General features: G+C 46.9%; 1 protein-coding gene across 1 annotated transcript; it reads left to right on the plus strand.

Moving 5' to 3' along the window:
- The first annotated feature begins 4,969 nt into the window (after positions 1 to 4,969).
- LOC141161357 (chemerin-like receptor 1) lies at positions 4,970 to 13,048 on the plus strand. Its single transcript, XM_073646164.1, has 4 exons — positions 4,970 to 5,564; positions 9,798 to 9,836; positions 10,518 to 10,522; positions 12,974 to 13,048. The coding sequence occupies exons 1-4, from the start codon at positions 4,970 to 4,972 to the stop codon at positions 13,046 to 13,048; spliced, it is 714 nt and encodes a 237-aa protein (XP_073502265.1).
- The last annotated feature ends 2,059 nt before the right edge of the window (positions 13,049 to 15,107 follow it).

Below are 15,107 nucleotides of genomic sequence, written 5' to 3' on the forward strand. Positions count from 1 at the left end.
TGGGGTGAGCTGGACCGCAGAGTGAAGGCAAAAGGGCCAACAAGTGCTAAGCATCTCTGGGAACTCATTCAAGGTTGTTGGAAGACCATTTCCGGTGACTACCTCTTGAAGCTCATCAAGAGAATGCCAAGAGTGTGCAAAGCAGTCATTAAAGCAAAAGGTGGCTACTTTGAAGAACCAAGAATATAAGACATATTTTCATTTGTTTCACACTTTTTTGTTAAGTATATAATTCCACATGTGCTAATTCATAGTTTTGATGCCTTCAGTGTGAATGTACAATTTTCATAGTCATGAAAATACAGAAAAATCTTTAAATGAGCAGGTGTGTCCAAACTTTTGGTCTGTACTGTATATATATATATATATATATATCTTGTGGAATACCTAGACTAACAGGACGTTCAATGGACCCTCTTGCTATATGCACTGCAGTCTGCCACACACACTGTCTGCCTGCCTAACTCCTGCTGTCACCACTGAATAGATGCAGCTGGATTAGTCCTCAGAAGGAATGTTAGTTCAGATGGATATATATAAATGTTGTGGAATATCTATACTAACTAATAAACAAACAAATCTCTCCCTAGCTCAGCAGCACCGCTCCCTACACTGCTTGATTGCGGTGTAGATTGTGACGAGCATGGCGGCACCAGGTCTAACATAGACCTGATGACGCTGTGCGGCCAGTCAATCACTGTAATGCCACAACCAACATGGCTACGGCATTACAGTGTGTGGCAGGCAATCCCTGCATGTTCATTGGCTCTCTAAAGAGCACCAAACATGCAGAGAGGGGACCTGAGCTTCCGCTGAGCAACCCCGGAAACACTCGCAGGGCGCAGAGCGTGTCGAGCAGTGAGATGCTCGGGTGAATACCGAGCAGTGGCGGGCACGTTCGCTCATCACTAATAGACATAAATGAAAACATATGTTTTTTTGATCCTATATGGATGATTTAATATGAAACTTTAGTGGGATTTTCTAGACTAATATTCCGCCTCTCTTTCCTGTTGATCACAGGACCATCCATACTGAAAAACTTTGCATCTTAGGTAAGTGAAAAATAATTGTGTGCGGAATTTTTACTTTTTAGCCTTTATAACATGATGACCTTTCTATAATTTTTACTTTTGGAAATTTGCAGGTGCGGAACTGTTTTAATAGATTGGCTATGATTTCATGATTTGAGCCCCTTCCTCCTGCAATAGACGCCCCACAGAATACCCGCTACAGATGCTGTCGTGTATTGTCTCATCTTTCTACAAAAAAAGGTTTAAAGACTCAGAGGTCAAAAGATACAGTACCTCTCTAAGGTTTACTGTAATTTAAAAAACACTATTGACATATCATAGAAACATTTGATAGGTTATGAATGGTGGGGGTCCTGGTGCAGTGTGACCTAAAAAGTACACAAATTTAATCTAGTACAGAAGGTTGGTTAAAGGGATATTCTCAAATTTGGAAGTAATTCTATATTCATAGGATAGGGGAACACTTCCCGATCACTGGTAGTCCAACTGCTGGGAGCCCCACCAATCCCTAGAACAGAAATAAACCCTTGAAATAGATCACTCTGTTTGTAATGACTCTATATAATATATGAGTTTCACTTTTTGTATTGAAGAACTGAAATAAATTTTTGATGATATTCTAATTTTGTGAGATGCTCCGGGAGATGGCTAACATGAGAAAAATCTACCCTACAAAAGCAATCATTTATTAGATACATCAGGATTAATTAGAATCAGATAATACAGATAAAGGACAGATTAGGGACAAAATTAAAGATGAATACTTATCAGAACATATCCTCCATAGCTGCCTTGATCGGTTTCCCCATGCGGTTCATCAGGAACCCGATAGAAAGTCATGATAGCATGATGCTAGAAGAATCATGTCGGGCATCTGTGGCACCCCAGGGGTCTGGTTTCCACAGTAATGTAATGTTATGTCTGAGAGCAGGTGGGAGGTCCTTTGGTCAGGGATCCTGTGCATGCCACACCTCCTGCCCAGTCATGGGAGGGGAAGAACTTCCCCTATAAAAACCCGGGGCTGAAGCAGGGTTAGTCAGTCAAGGAGAGTAGAGACAAGAAACAGTCATAGGAAGAAACAGCAGAAGCTCAGTGGGAGCAATACTACTACGAGTCAGGGGCTGGCAGCTGCAGAGCTCGCCCTGACTGAGAAGCTTTCTTACCGGACCCGGCGTCCGAGGCTGTGGGGACTAACTCTTACCCAGCAGCAGAAGCCGACCGGCAGGGGATTTCAGGTCCTCAGGCCCAGAAACCTGAAGGCACGGTCACACGCGTGGGACCAGCACCGCCATCGTGGAGCGGAAGCCATTAGAAGGCCCCGAGTCACCGGCCATACGGGTGAGCACCACACGGTACCCTCAGGGACGTGGGCTACTTATATCCGCTTCTAGCAAGGTAGCCAGAAGAGTACAGTCAGTTTGGGAGGCCTACAACTCCGCCTGGCCAGGGGAGATCCCATCTGCTCAAGGACTGACCAGGCCCCGTTCGCTAGCAAGTACTCCGGGAGGGTCTATCGTTGTTACCAGTAAAGACCCTGAATTACACCGCACCGTCTCTGAGTGGTTCCTGCTACCCCCATCTTCCACGTCGGCTGCCCTGAGGCCATACCCCTCCCGTTGGGGGTTATACTATCACGCTGAACAATTCTACACCGGCCTCAGCGGTCTGCCCTGCAGCGGCAGCTCCATAGCTGCAAATCAACGGGTGGCGTAGTCGACACTCAAATAACATCTATCAAGACTGCCACACACTGAGTTTGACTCCCTGGGCACGGACCGGGTCCCCGCCACTCGGAGACTACAACCCTCACCTGATCCGGTTCCGGGTAAGCCCCGTGCGCGAGACGCTGCGCGACACAGCAGGCCCAGGGGCGCGTCACATCCTGCTATCATGACTTTATATCAGCCTCCTGATGAACCGCATGGGGAAACGTGAACCCATCTTGCACTGGGCTTGGCTTTTTTTAACAAGTTTGATATATCTTTACTGTATGACAGATCATGTGATAATTATGTGACCCCCTTGTGAGAGATATGTCTATGATGATGAGTGGGTTTTTCATCCTCCTGGCACTGAAATGAATGAGAATGATCTGAAATACCAGACTTCACCCATTGACTCTTTCTTATGTCATTCAGATCTTTTACATATAGGAATTGAAATAATTTCATGACTACACTACAGGTACAATCAAAATAACTCACTCCTTATTGAAAATTAGGCTTATTAGCTAAGTTTACGAACTTTCTGCTGTTTGCAAGAAACCAATCAAACACCAATAATAACTTAAGAAAATTAACACAATAAGTAAGTGGTTTCTCCAAAGTTCATCACAAAATACTTAATACTGCAGTCTCAGAATTATTCTCCTCATTTATGGCAAGCATCTTTGGTGCTTTGTGTGTAGAGCAGCTTTGGCTGTTATAACCTGCTGCAAACATGATGCATAGCTACCTGGAAACGTTCCTAGACAATAGCCTCCAATTCACTAATATTCTGGGGTTTGCTGCTGCAACAGCCTTTTTCAAGTCTCACCACAGATTTTTATGGAGTTTAAAAGGAACCTATCACCAGAAAAGCATCCTGTAACCTACAGATATGGGGTTAATCTGGAGGTTAGTAGCGTTATTAATCTACCTGGTGCTGAACACTGTGGGGAGAAAATGAATTTATTCCCTTAGGCAACTTTGGTTTAAGTCACGGGTGCGGCACTGATGCTGATTTAGTCACCACTCTGAGAATACAGAGCGGCGGCTGTAACCGCTCCCCCCACACTGACTGACAGCCAGCCCCAATGCAGAGCCAGTGCCGCTCTGTGCACGCCTCAATGACTGAAAGCCGGCAGCACCAGGAGGAATGCGTCTGGAGGAAAGGAGGTTCCTGCACCAGCATAGAAGGGGATTCTTTACGGTCAGAGCCGTGAGACTCTGGAACTCTCTGGGAGAGGAAGTGGTGATGTCCAACTCACTTAAAGAGTTCAAGAGAGGCCTGGACGCCTTTCTTGAGAGCAATAAAATTACATCTTATGCTTAGTTAATTAATCCAGGGATTTAATCTGACTGCCAGATTGGTGTCGGGAAGTGAATTTTTCCTCAATGATGTAAATTGGCCTATACCGCATGGTTTTTTGTTGCCTTCCCCTGGATCAACGCTGCGGAATAGCTGCAGTGCACAAGAAATAGGCTGAACTGGATGGACGCTTGTCTTTTTTCGGCCTTATAAACTATGTAAACTATGTAAATTTTCTCCCAGTAGCTGCTCTTTCAGTAAGGGGGATGGATAGTATTGTAATGTTATTTACTTGCAGATTAATTATATATCTGCAGGTTAATAGCAATAGAGGACATGAAAGGTGTAACCAATGTTTTATTTTTTTCCGAAAATCATTAGTACAATAGTATCAAATTAAGAAACTTTTTAATACATCTTATCAGAGAAATCCTCTTCTTTCTCCTCCTGGACTGATCTCATTCATTCTCAAAATCACTGATAAAAACTGTCTTCAGTGAACACAGATTTCCTATTACTGAGATATGATAAGATATATTACAAAGTTGCTTATTATAATGTCAACCGAAATAAAAATGTAAACAATTTTTAAAGTTTATGATAGATCCTCTTTAACTTTTTGGACCACTTTTTTAACTCAAGCTCGTCCTCAGCTTATTTTGCTCTTATGAGGGATTTTATTCAGAAGGAGAATAATTCTTAGACTTCAGTAAAAGTGTCACTTGGGATGAATAAGGTGACACTATTTGTTATATTCGTTGTGTTGAGCAATAATTATTGTTTTGATTATTTTTTTGCAAAGACCAAAAACTTGGAAATTTTGCTAATAAACCTAATTTGCAATGGGGGTGGGGAGATTGAATAATGTTGATCTTAACTGTAGATAGTAATGACTAAGTTTTGTTTCTGTTTGGCAGATTCTAATCATGGAGCCTGAACTACATATGAACCAGAAATTACAGAGAAAACTATGTTACTTGTTCTGGGATATTTACAACGTCCCAGAGTTACTGAATATTTCTCCGAGCATGAACCACCCAACCGCTATCCAGTACTCCAGCTTTGTGCTCTCCATAATCACTTGTTTCATCGGATTTACTGGAAACCTTCTTGTCATGTTCATCACTGGATTCTTAATGAAGAAGAGCAAATCTCAAATCTGGTTTCTGAGCTTGGCGATGGCAGATTTCTTCTTTCTTTTGATCCTCCCACTTCAGACTGTGTCTGCATTAACGGCAAGATGGCTGTATGGGTCCAGTATGTGCAAATTCAGCAACTTCATTACCTTGGTTAATATGTACGCCAATATTTACCTCCTCACAGCTCTAAATATTGATCGCACCTTGACGGTTGTCCAACAAATATGGCACCTGAGATTCAGTTCCAATAAACTTGGTTACAGTATTTGTATACTCATCTGGGTATTATCGGCTGTATGTAGCAATCCAGCCATAATCTACAGTAAGGTAGTATCAACCAGTGAAGAACCTCAGTACATTCTCTTTAAAAATGATATTACTACTCTTGTATATGTAGCACCCTGAGGATTCGGCTGCTACAGGGGTATTGCACCTCACTCCAGAGGTGTGGTATTCCACTCCCGGGTAAGGATGGAGTGTGGGACTGAGCTCAGTAGGCTGCATGCACTACATACATCCCATTTCCGGGGGACAGAACTACGGTACTCCCACCAAGTATATGTGCAGGTACGACAGCGTCTGTCCCTGGCTGGAGTGGGAGGGGGGTGGAACATCCCAGTAGTGTAGGGGCAGATAGGGGGAGTAGTCTGGGTAAAGCTAGGAGCTCATTGGGTGCTAGTCACCTGGGCTCACACATAGAGGGAGTATATATGGTGGGCACCATCTTAGATCAGAGTTCAGTTCAGAGAGGAGGAGAAGCAGAGCAGAGGAGCTCAGCCAGGAGGGCTGACAGGGAGTTGTGGCTCCGGCTGGGCCCAGCTCCAGAGCCAAGCCTGCAGAGGAGAGAGGAGAAAGAAGGACCCAGAGAGAAAGACAGAGGGAACCCCAAGAACCCAGAAACAGACCAGAAAGGGTGAAGGGTTGGCGGACACGGGTACCGGAACCCGAACTGGTGGAGGCCACTTATCCTCAGCCAGGAACCGGAGGTCGTGGTCAAGATTTGCCACGACCCTCACCAAATCCACCAGAAAGGCACACCAAGCATAGGGTCAGGGAACCCAGAGGAGGTTTGACCACTAAGAGACCCGAGGGAGCTGGCCAAAGGTGGATCCCTGGTGGGAACGGACAGAGACAGAGAGAGAGAAGGGAGCTCAGGACCACGCTCCAGAACTGCCTGGGGGTTAGCCGAGTCCAGGACCTGGTGGACGCAGCACGGCTCGGGTGGTCACTCAAGGTCAGAGTGACTGAGAGAACAACCGTGAGTAAAAACCCTGAAACTGCACCTCAAGTCTCTGACTCTCCTTTCTACAACATAACTACACCCATCATCCACACCTGCTGCCCTGAGGCCATACCCCTCCCGTTGGGGGTTATACCATCACTGCTGCACATATACCACCGGCCTCAGCGGACTGCTCTGCAGCGGCGGCTTCAAAGCCGCACTCAACGGGTGGCGTAGTCGATCAAATTAACATCTACTGCCATAGACTGCCACTTAGTTTGACACCCTGGGCACGGACCGGGTCACCGCCACAAGGACTTCTACCCCTACCCAGATCCGGCTCCGGGTATCCCCTGAACATGGCCCAGGGGGCGCGTCAACTTTTGGCGTAGTCGGCAGGATTCCGTGCCCGCAACCACCGGGTACTGCGTGCCTGAAGAAAAGTTCACATTTACCTCAAAAAGAAGTCTCCCGCCAATTCCGGAGGGTCCCCGCCATCGGACGCCATCTCGGATCGTTTCCCGCCGTTTGCCCGCCATCTGCAGTCTTTTCCCGCCATCCACAGAGTTTCCCGCCATTGGGAAGCGGTTCCCGCCATCTGAGAAGATTTCCCGCCCTGGCAGAGCGGACGCCATTATGGGCGTGCCAGAGGGTGGCAAGAGGCCACCTCCCATCGTGGGCCAGGACCAAGAATGGCGCCAAAAACGAAGACCGCCCCCACCAGCAGAGACTGCAATGATTGAGATGTCCATCAGCGTGGGGGGTCTGCCCCTGGAACTGACAATCACCAAGTTGCCCCGGGACCGCCCTGAGTGGGGGCGGAGACAGAACAAAAGAGCGAAGATGGGTGCAGCCTGGAGGAGTCTGGAGGAGCCGTACCCGGAGATGGAGGGAGAGGCAGGCAGCACCAACCCTGTGGTCAGGAGCCTGATGCAAGCTACCACTCCACAAGACCTGGTGGAGATCCTGGCACAGCTCCCCCGAGACCGGGAGCGTGCACAGACCGCGCTGGAGGGCCTCGCACGGAGGATGGCCCAGGTGCAGCGAGAAACGCTGACGGAGTGGAGCAGGGAGATGGCCCAGCAGGCTGGAACCCGCCAGCGGAGCACACCACCCGCAACGAGGAGCACGCCTGCCCCTGAAGAGGATGCAGAAGGGACGGAGGCCGGAGACGACGCCGCAGAGGGAGCTGAAGAGACGGAGGCAAGTAAAGGGGACGTTACTACCCCGAGCCCAGCCACCGTAAGCCTACCCCCGCTCCCCGTCGCAGAGCCTGAAGTCCCACTGATCGTGCCCGTTGCCGCACCGCTACCGCTCCAGACTAGGCCCCAAGCAGGAGCCGCGACCACGCCCCCTGTGACGTCACGCGCCTCAACCCTGAGCGCGGCCAAGCAGGAGACGCCACCGGCCTGGTCGCAAGGCCGAGTGCCCCCGGGCGCCGCCGTCTTCACGGTGCCCTTTACCTTCAGGGTACCCCAAGCCTGGTCGCAAGGCCTAGTGATCCCGGGCGCCGCTGCCACCACCGCGCCCTCAACTTCCACTGTGCCGCACCTGGGTGAAGACTTGTTTGCCCAGCACACTTGCCCGGATGGGCAGCCCTTTGCGTGGCCACCGGAGTACCACCATCCCCGACTCCGAAAAGAAAGACCCCTGGATGAGCCCCTAATCCCAGCTCCGGCGCCCGTCAAGATCACCCCACTCTCGCTGGAGGAAGGAGCAGGAGGACGCCGCTACTAAAGTACGGTAAATGGAACTGTAAAATAGTTACCCGTTAGGGTACAGGAACTGTTACCATTATAGTCCCCGTTGGGACCAGTGAACTGTTCCAGTGTGTCCCATATCCCTTAACAGGCTGAGGACTGTGAGCAGCCATCCCTAATCCCACTGGCCGAGGACTGAGAGCGGCCACCTTCCCTTGTATATAGTTGCGCTTCCTAAGGCGCCCCCTACTGGTTTTAGAAGGAACTGTGTTTTTTTCAGAAGAGACTGTTGCACTTTACCCGGTCACAAGTTGCACCATGGCCGGAGGAACAAGAATGTTTATAATGAAAAGTTTTATATGAAGAGTATTATGCTGCTGATATATATATAGTGTTTTATATGTTTATGATGTTTTGAAAAAAATTGTATGTTTTTGGATATTTTATTCTTTTACAGCCCGAGGACATGCTGTGGTTTACCAGGGGGGAATGTAGCACCCTGAGGATTCGGCTGCTACAGGGGTATTGCACCTCACTCCAGAGGTGTGGTATTCCACTCCCGGGTAAGGATGGAGTGTGGGACTGAGCTCAGTAGGCTGCATGCACTACATACATCCCATTTCCGGGGGACAGAACTACGGTACTCCCACCAAGTATATGTGCAGGTACGACAGCGTCTGTCCCTGGCTGGAGTGGGAGGGGGGTGGAACATCCCAGTAGTGTAGGGGCAGATAGGGGGAGTAGTCTGGGTAAAGCTAGGAGCTCATTGGGTGCTAGTCACCTGGGCTCACACATAGAGGGAGTATATATGGTGGGCACCATCTTAGATCAGAGTTCAGTTCAGAGAGGAGGAGAAGCAGAGCAGAGGAGCTCAGCCAGGAGGGCTGACAGGGAGTTGTGGCTCCGGCTGGGCCCAGCTCCAGAGCCAAGCCTGCAGAGGAGAGAGGAGAAAGAAGGACCCAGAGAGAAAGACAGAGGGAACCCCAAGAACCCAGAAACAGACCAGAAAGGGTGAAGGGTTGGCGGACACGGGTACCGGAACCCGAACTGGTGGAGGCCACTTATCCTCAGCCAGGAACCGGAGGTCGTGGTCAAGATTTGCCACGACCCTCACCAAATCCACCAGAAAGGCACACCAAGCATAGGGTCAGGGAACCCAGAGGAGGTTTGACCACTAAGAGACCCGAGGGAGCCGGCCAAAGGTGGATCCCTGGTGGGAACGGACAGAGACAGAGAGAGAGAAGGGAGCTCAGGACCACGCTCCAGAACTGCCTGGGGGTTAGCCGAGTCCAGGACCTGGTGGACGCAGCACGGCTCGGGTGGTCACTCAAGGCCAGAGTGACTGAGAGAACAACCGTGAGTAAAAACCCTGAAACTGCACCTCAAGTCTCTGACTCTCCTTTCTACAACATAACTACACCCATCATCCACACCTGCTGCCCTGAGGCCATACCCCTCCCGTTGGGGGTTATACCATCACTGCTGCACATATACCACCGGCCTCAGCGGACTGCTCTGCAGCGGCGGCTTCAAGGCCGCACTCAACGGGTGGCGTAGTCGATCAAATTAACATCTACTGCCATAGACTGCCACTTAGTTTGACACCCTGGGCACGGACCGGGTCACCGCCACAAGGACTTCTACCCCTACCCAGATCCGGCTCCGGGTATCCCCTGAACATTGCCCAGGGGGCGCGTCATATACACAAACATAAAAGAAAACTCGAATTTGAGTCAAGAGTAGTGTTGAGCATTCCGATACTGAAATATCGGGTATCGACCGATATTCGCGGTATCGGAGTTCCGATACTGAGTTCCGATGCTTTTATAATATCGAATACCGGAATCGGAAGTTCCCATAATGCCTCCGCTCTGCAGTGTCTCTGAAGGATGACAAGCTGGATGGCAGCGCTCAGCTTACTGTATTTGTCATTTAGTGTTAAAGGATTTATTAAAAAAAAATAACAGTGTTTTCATGCACCGTCTCTTTAAAAAATCCGGCCGGCAATTCAGCAGCGGCATACACCGGTACCCGACAATTTACAACAGAAAGAATAGAGCATCACACATAGATTAGATAGATAGAAACATGTCATTCACATATATAAGAAGTACAGTGACAGTGTTGCTTACTGTACTTGTCATTTAGTGTAAAGGATTTATTAAAAAAAATAATAATGTTTTCATGCACCGTCTCTTTAAAAAAGCCGGCTGGCAATTCAGCATCGGTACCCGACAATTTAGAATAGAAAGAATAGAGCATCACACATAGATTAGATAGATAGAAATATGTCAGTCACATATATAATAAGTACAGTGATAGTGTTGATTACTGTACTTGTCATTTAGTGTTAAAATAAAGGATTTATTAAAAAAAAAATTGGCGTGGGGTTCTCCGTAATTTTAGGCTCTAGCGGAGGTTAAGCAGACGGCTGGGGCAGATGTTTGAAGCCGGGGAAGGGGATAATACCCACGGAGCTTCCCAGGCTACTAATATCAGCCCCCAGCTGAATACCTAGCCTTTACTAGCTATTAAAATGGGGGACCCCCCCCAAAAAATGACGTGGGGTCCCCCCTATTTTAATAGCTAGCAAAGGCTAGGCAGACAGCTGGGGGCTGATATTAATAGCCCAGGAAGGGTGCCATGAATATTGGCCCCCTCCCAGGCTAGAAACACCAGCCGTCAGCCGCCCCAGAAATGGCGCATCCATAGGATGCGCCAATTCTGGCACTTAGCCTCGCTCTTCCCACTGCCCTGTAGCGGTGGCAGTGGGGTAATAGGGCTGGGGTTGATGTCAGCTTATAATGCCAGCTGACATCAAGCCCAGGTTAGTAATGGAGAGGCGTCTATAAGATACCCCCATTACTAACCCCATAGTCAAAGTTAAAAAAAACAAAACACAACACCCAGAATAAAGTCCTTTAATTGAAATAAACACACAATTTTTTAATGTTCTAAATTAAACCATACTTACCATCACGCCCATTCCAGCTGAAGCCAATGTCTTCTGCAATAAAAGTAAAATAATAAAGCAACATCATCCTTACCTTTCCATGGTTCCCACGACAGCTTTAGCTCTGCTACATTCACATGACAGGCTGGATCGCAACAGAACGCTGACATCCAGCTTGCCATGCCGCAGACACTGAGAAGCTCCTCAGTGAAGCTCCTCAGTGTCTGGCCGTGACGGCATAAAGATGAGCCGAGTTCATGTCCAATGAACTCAGCTCACCTCATGCACGTCACTGACAGCGTGGGAGAATTCTCCTGCTCAAGCGCTGAGCGCAGGAGAATTTTCCCACGCTGTCAGTGACGTGCATGAGGTGAGCTGAGTTCATTGGACATGAGCTCACCTCATGCACGTCACTGACAGTGTGGGAAAATTCTCCTGCGCTCAGCGCTTCAGCAGGAGAATTCTCTCACGCTCATTGCAAGCGCAGGAGAATTTTCCCACGCTGTCAGTGACGTGCATGAGGTGAACTGAGTTCATTGGACATGAACTCGGCTCATCTGGATGCCGTCACAGCCAGACACTGAGGAGCGCAAGCATGCCTGCGCTTCAAAGTCTCTGCGGCATGGCAAGCTGGATGGCAGCTTTCGCCTGCGATCCAGTCTGTCATGTGAATGTAGCAGAGCTGGAGCCGTCGTGGGAACCATGGAAAGGTAAGGATGAGGTTGCTTTATTATTTTACTTTTATTGCAGGAGATCATTGGCTTCAGCTGCAATGGGCGTGATGGTAAGTATGGTTTAATTTAGAACAATAAAGAATTGTGTCTTTATTTCAATTAAAGGACTTTATTCTGGGTGTTTGTGTTTTTTTTTTAACTTTGACTATGGGGTTAGTAATGGGGGTGTCTTATAGACGCCTCTCCATTACTAACCTGGGCTTGATGTCAGCTGGAATTATAAGCTGACATCAACCCCAACTCTATTACCCCACTGCCACCGCTACAGGGCAGTGGGAAGAGCGAGGCTAAGTGCCAGAATTGGCACATCCTATAGATGCGCCATTTCTGGGGCGGCTGACGGCTGGTGTTTCTAGCCTGGGAGGGGGCCAATATTCATGGCACCCTTCCTGGGCTATTAATATCAGCCCCCAGCTGTCTTTGCTAGCTATTAAAATAGGGGGGACCCCACGTCATTTTTTGGGGGGGTCCCCCATTTTAATAGTTAGTAAAGGCTAGGTATTCAGCTGGGGGCTGATATTAGTAGCCTGGGAAGATCCGTGGGTATTACCCCCTTCCCAGGCTTCAAACATCTGCCCCAGCCGTCTGCTTAACCTCCGCTAGAGCCTAAAATTACGGGGAACCCCACGCCAATTTTTCTTATAATAAATCCTTTATTTTAACACTAAATGACAAGTGCAGTAATCAACACTATCACTATACTTCTTATATACAGTACAGACCAAAAGTTTGGACACACCTTCTCATTTAAAGATTTTTCTGTATTTTCATGACTATAAAAATTATACATTCACACTGAAGGCATCAAAACTATGAATTAACACATGTGGAATTATATACTTAACAAAAAAGTGTGAAACAACTGGAAATATGTCTTATATTCTAGGTTCTTCAAAGTAGCCACCTTTTGCTTTGATGACTGCTTTGCACACTCTGGGCATTCTCTTGATCAGCTTCAAGAGGTAGTCACCGGAAATGGTTTTCACTTCACAGGTGTGCCCTGTCAGGTTTAATAAGTGGGATTTCTTGCCTTATAAATGGGGTTGGGACCATCAGTTGTGTTGTGCAGAAGTCTAGTGGATACACAGCTGATAGTCCTACTGAATAGACTGTTAGAATTTGTATTATGGCAAGAAAAAAGCAGCTAAGTAAAGAAAAACGAGTGGCCATCATTACTTTAAGAAATGGAGGTCAGTCAGTGCGAAAAATTGTGAAAACTTTGAAAGTGTCCCCAAGTGCAGTTGCAAAAACCATTAAGCGCTACAAAGAAACTGACTCATATGAGGACCGCCCCAGGAAAGGAAGACCAAGTGTCACCTCTGTTTCTGAGGATAAGTTTATCCAAGTCACCAGCCTCAGAAATCGCAGGTTAACAGCAGCTCAGATTAGAGACCAGGTCAATGCCACACAGAGTTCTAGCAGCAGACACATCTCTACAACAACTTTTAAGAGGAGACTTTGTGCAGCAGGCCTTCATGGTAAAAGAGCTGCTAGGAAACCACTGCTAAGGAAAGGAAACAAGCAGAAGAGACTTGTTTGGGCTAAAGAACACAAGGAATGGACATTAGACCAGTGGAAATCTGTGCTTTGGTCTGATGAGTCCAAATTTGAGATCTTTGGTTCCAACCACCGTGTCTTTGTGCAACGCAGAAAAGGCGAACGGATGGACTCTACATGCCTGGTTCCCACCGTGAAGCATGGAGGAGGAGGTGTGATGGTGTGGGGGTGCTTTGCTGGTGACACTGTTGGGGATTTATTCAAAATTGAAGGCATACTGAACCAGCATGGCTACCACAGCATCTTGCAGCGGCATGCTATTCCATCCGGTTTGCGTTTAGTTGGACCATCATTTATTTTTCAACTGGACAATGACCCCAAACACACCTCCAGGCTGTGTAAGGGCTATTTGACCAAGAAGGAGAGTGAAGGGGTGCTACACCAGATGACCTGGCCTCCACAGTCACCAAACCTGAACCCAATCGAGATTGTTTGGGGTGAGCTGGACCGCAGAGTGAAGGCAAAAGGGCCAACAAGTGCTAAGCATCTCAGGGAACTCCTTCAAGATTGTTGGAAGACCATTTCCGGTGACTACCTCTTGAAGCTCATCAAGAAAATGCCAAGAGTGTGCAAAGCAGTCATCAAAGCAAAAGGTGGCTACTTTGAAGAACCTAGAATATAAGACATATTTTCAGTTGTTTCACACTTTTTTGTTAAGTATATAATTCCACGTGTGTTAATTCATAGTTTTGATGCCTTCAGTGTGAATGTATAATTTTTATAGTCATGAAAATACAGAAAAATCTTTAAATGAGACGGTGTGTCCAAACTTTTGGTCTGTACTGTATGTGACTGACATGTTTCTATCTATCTAATCTATGTGTGATTCTCTATTCTTTCTATTCTAAATTGTCGGGTACTGATGCTGAATTGCCGGCCGGCTTTTTTAAAGAGACGGTGCATGAAAACACTGTTATTTTTTTAAATAAATCCTTTACACTAAATGACAAGTACAGTAAGCAACACTGTCACTGTACTTCATATATATGTGACTGACATGTTTCTATCTATCTAATCTATGTGTGATGTTCTATTCTTTCTATTCTAAATTGTCGGGTACCGGTGTATGCCGCTGCTGAATTGCCGGCTTTTCATGTAATACATTCTACATTATTTTTAGTTTTTTTCCTTCATGTAGAATTAACCTACAAGGAAAGAAAGGGTTTATTTTTATTCCGATATTTATGTCCCATTGACTTGCATTGGTTTCCGGTATCAGAATCGGCGATATCCGATACTTTTTGGGTATCGGTCCGATCCAATCCGATCCGATATTTCCCGATATCGGAAGGTATCGCTCAACACTAATCAAGAACCCACACCACTAATCCATTGGTTTCCCCATTACTGGGTACGTCGGAGGATATAGGGTATCTGGTCTGAGTCATAGTCCTCTCGGACCCTGGCCTCTTTCCATAACCCATGTAGTGTATCGGGTTAATTGCAACCAACCCCTTCTTATAATAAAGGAGATATATTTCTGAGAGATTCCCATATGGTTATAGGTGGGATAACCCTATATTGGTCAATAAATCTGAAAAAAACAAATTCTGCAGATAATTTTCAAAAAAATCTATTCATAGAAAAAATTACATATATATTTTTACTGGATGAGTTGTCTTCTCCATGACATATTGTGCAAATGATGATCTACAAATATAGAAAAAAGAAAATGTTGCTCATAAATATTCTTTATAATATAAAAACACTTTTTAAAGAACTCATACACTGCTGGGTCATTAGCCAGGACTCTAGGTTA

This window comes from Phyllobates terribilis, unplaced genomic scaffold (genome assembly GCF_046119375.1).
Source record: "Phyllobates terribilis strain yellow unplaced genomic scaffold, ASM4611937v1 Scaffold_9__5_contigs__length_417890890, whole genome shotgun sequence".
Taxonomy (NCBI): Eukaryota; Metazoa; Chordata; class Amphibia; order Anura; family Dendrobatidae; genus Phyllobates; species Phyllobates terribilis.

Excerpts from the sequence above, each read along its gene's own strand:
- LOC141161357 (XM_073646164.1), top strand. The coding sequence starts at position 4,970 with ATGGAGCCTGAACTACATATGAACCAGAAATTACAGAGAAAACTATGT. Across the intron at positions 5,565-9,797 it reads CTTTAAAAATGATATTACTA|GCGTCATATACACAAACATA; the intron begins CTCTTGTATATG and ends TGCCCAGGGGGC.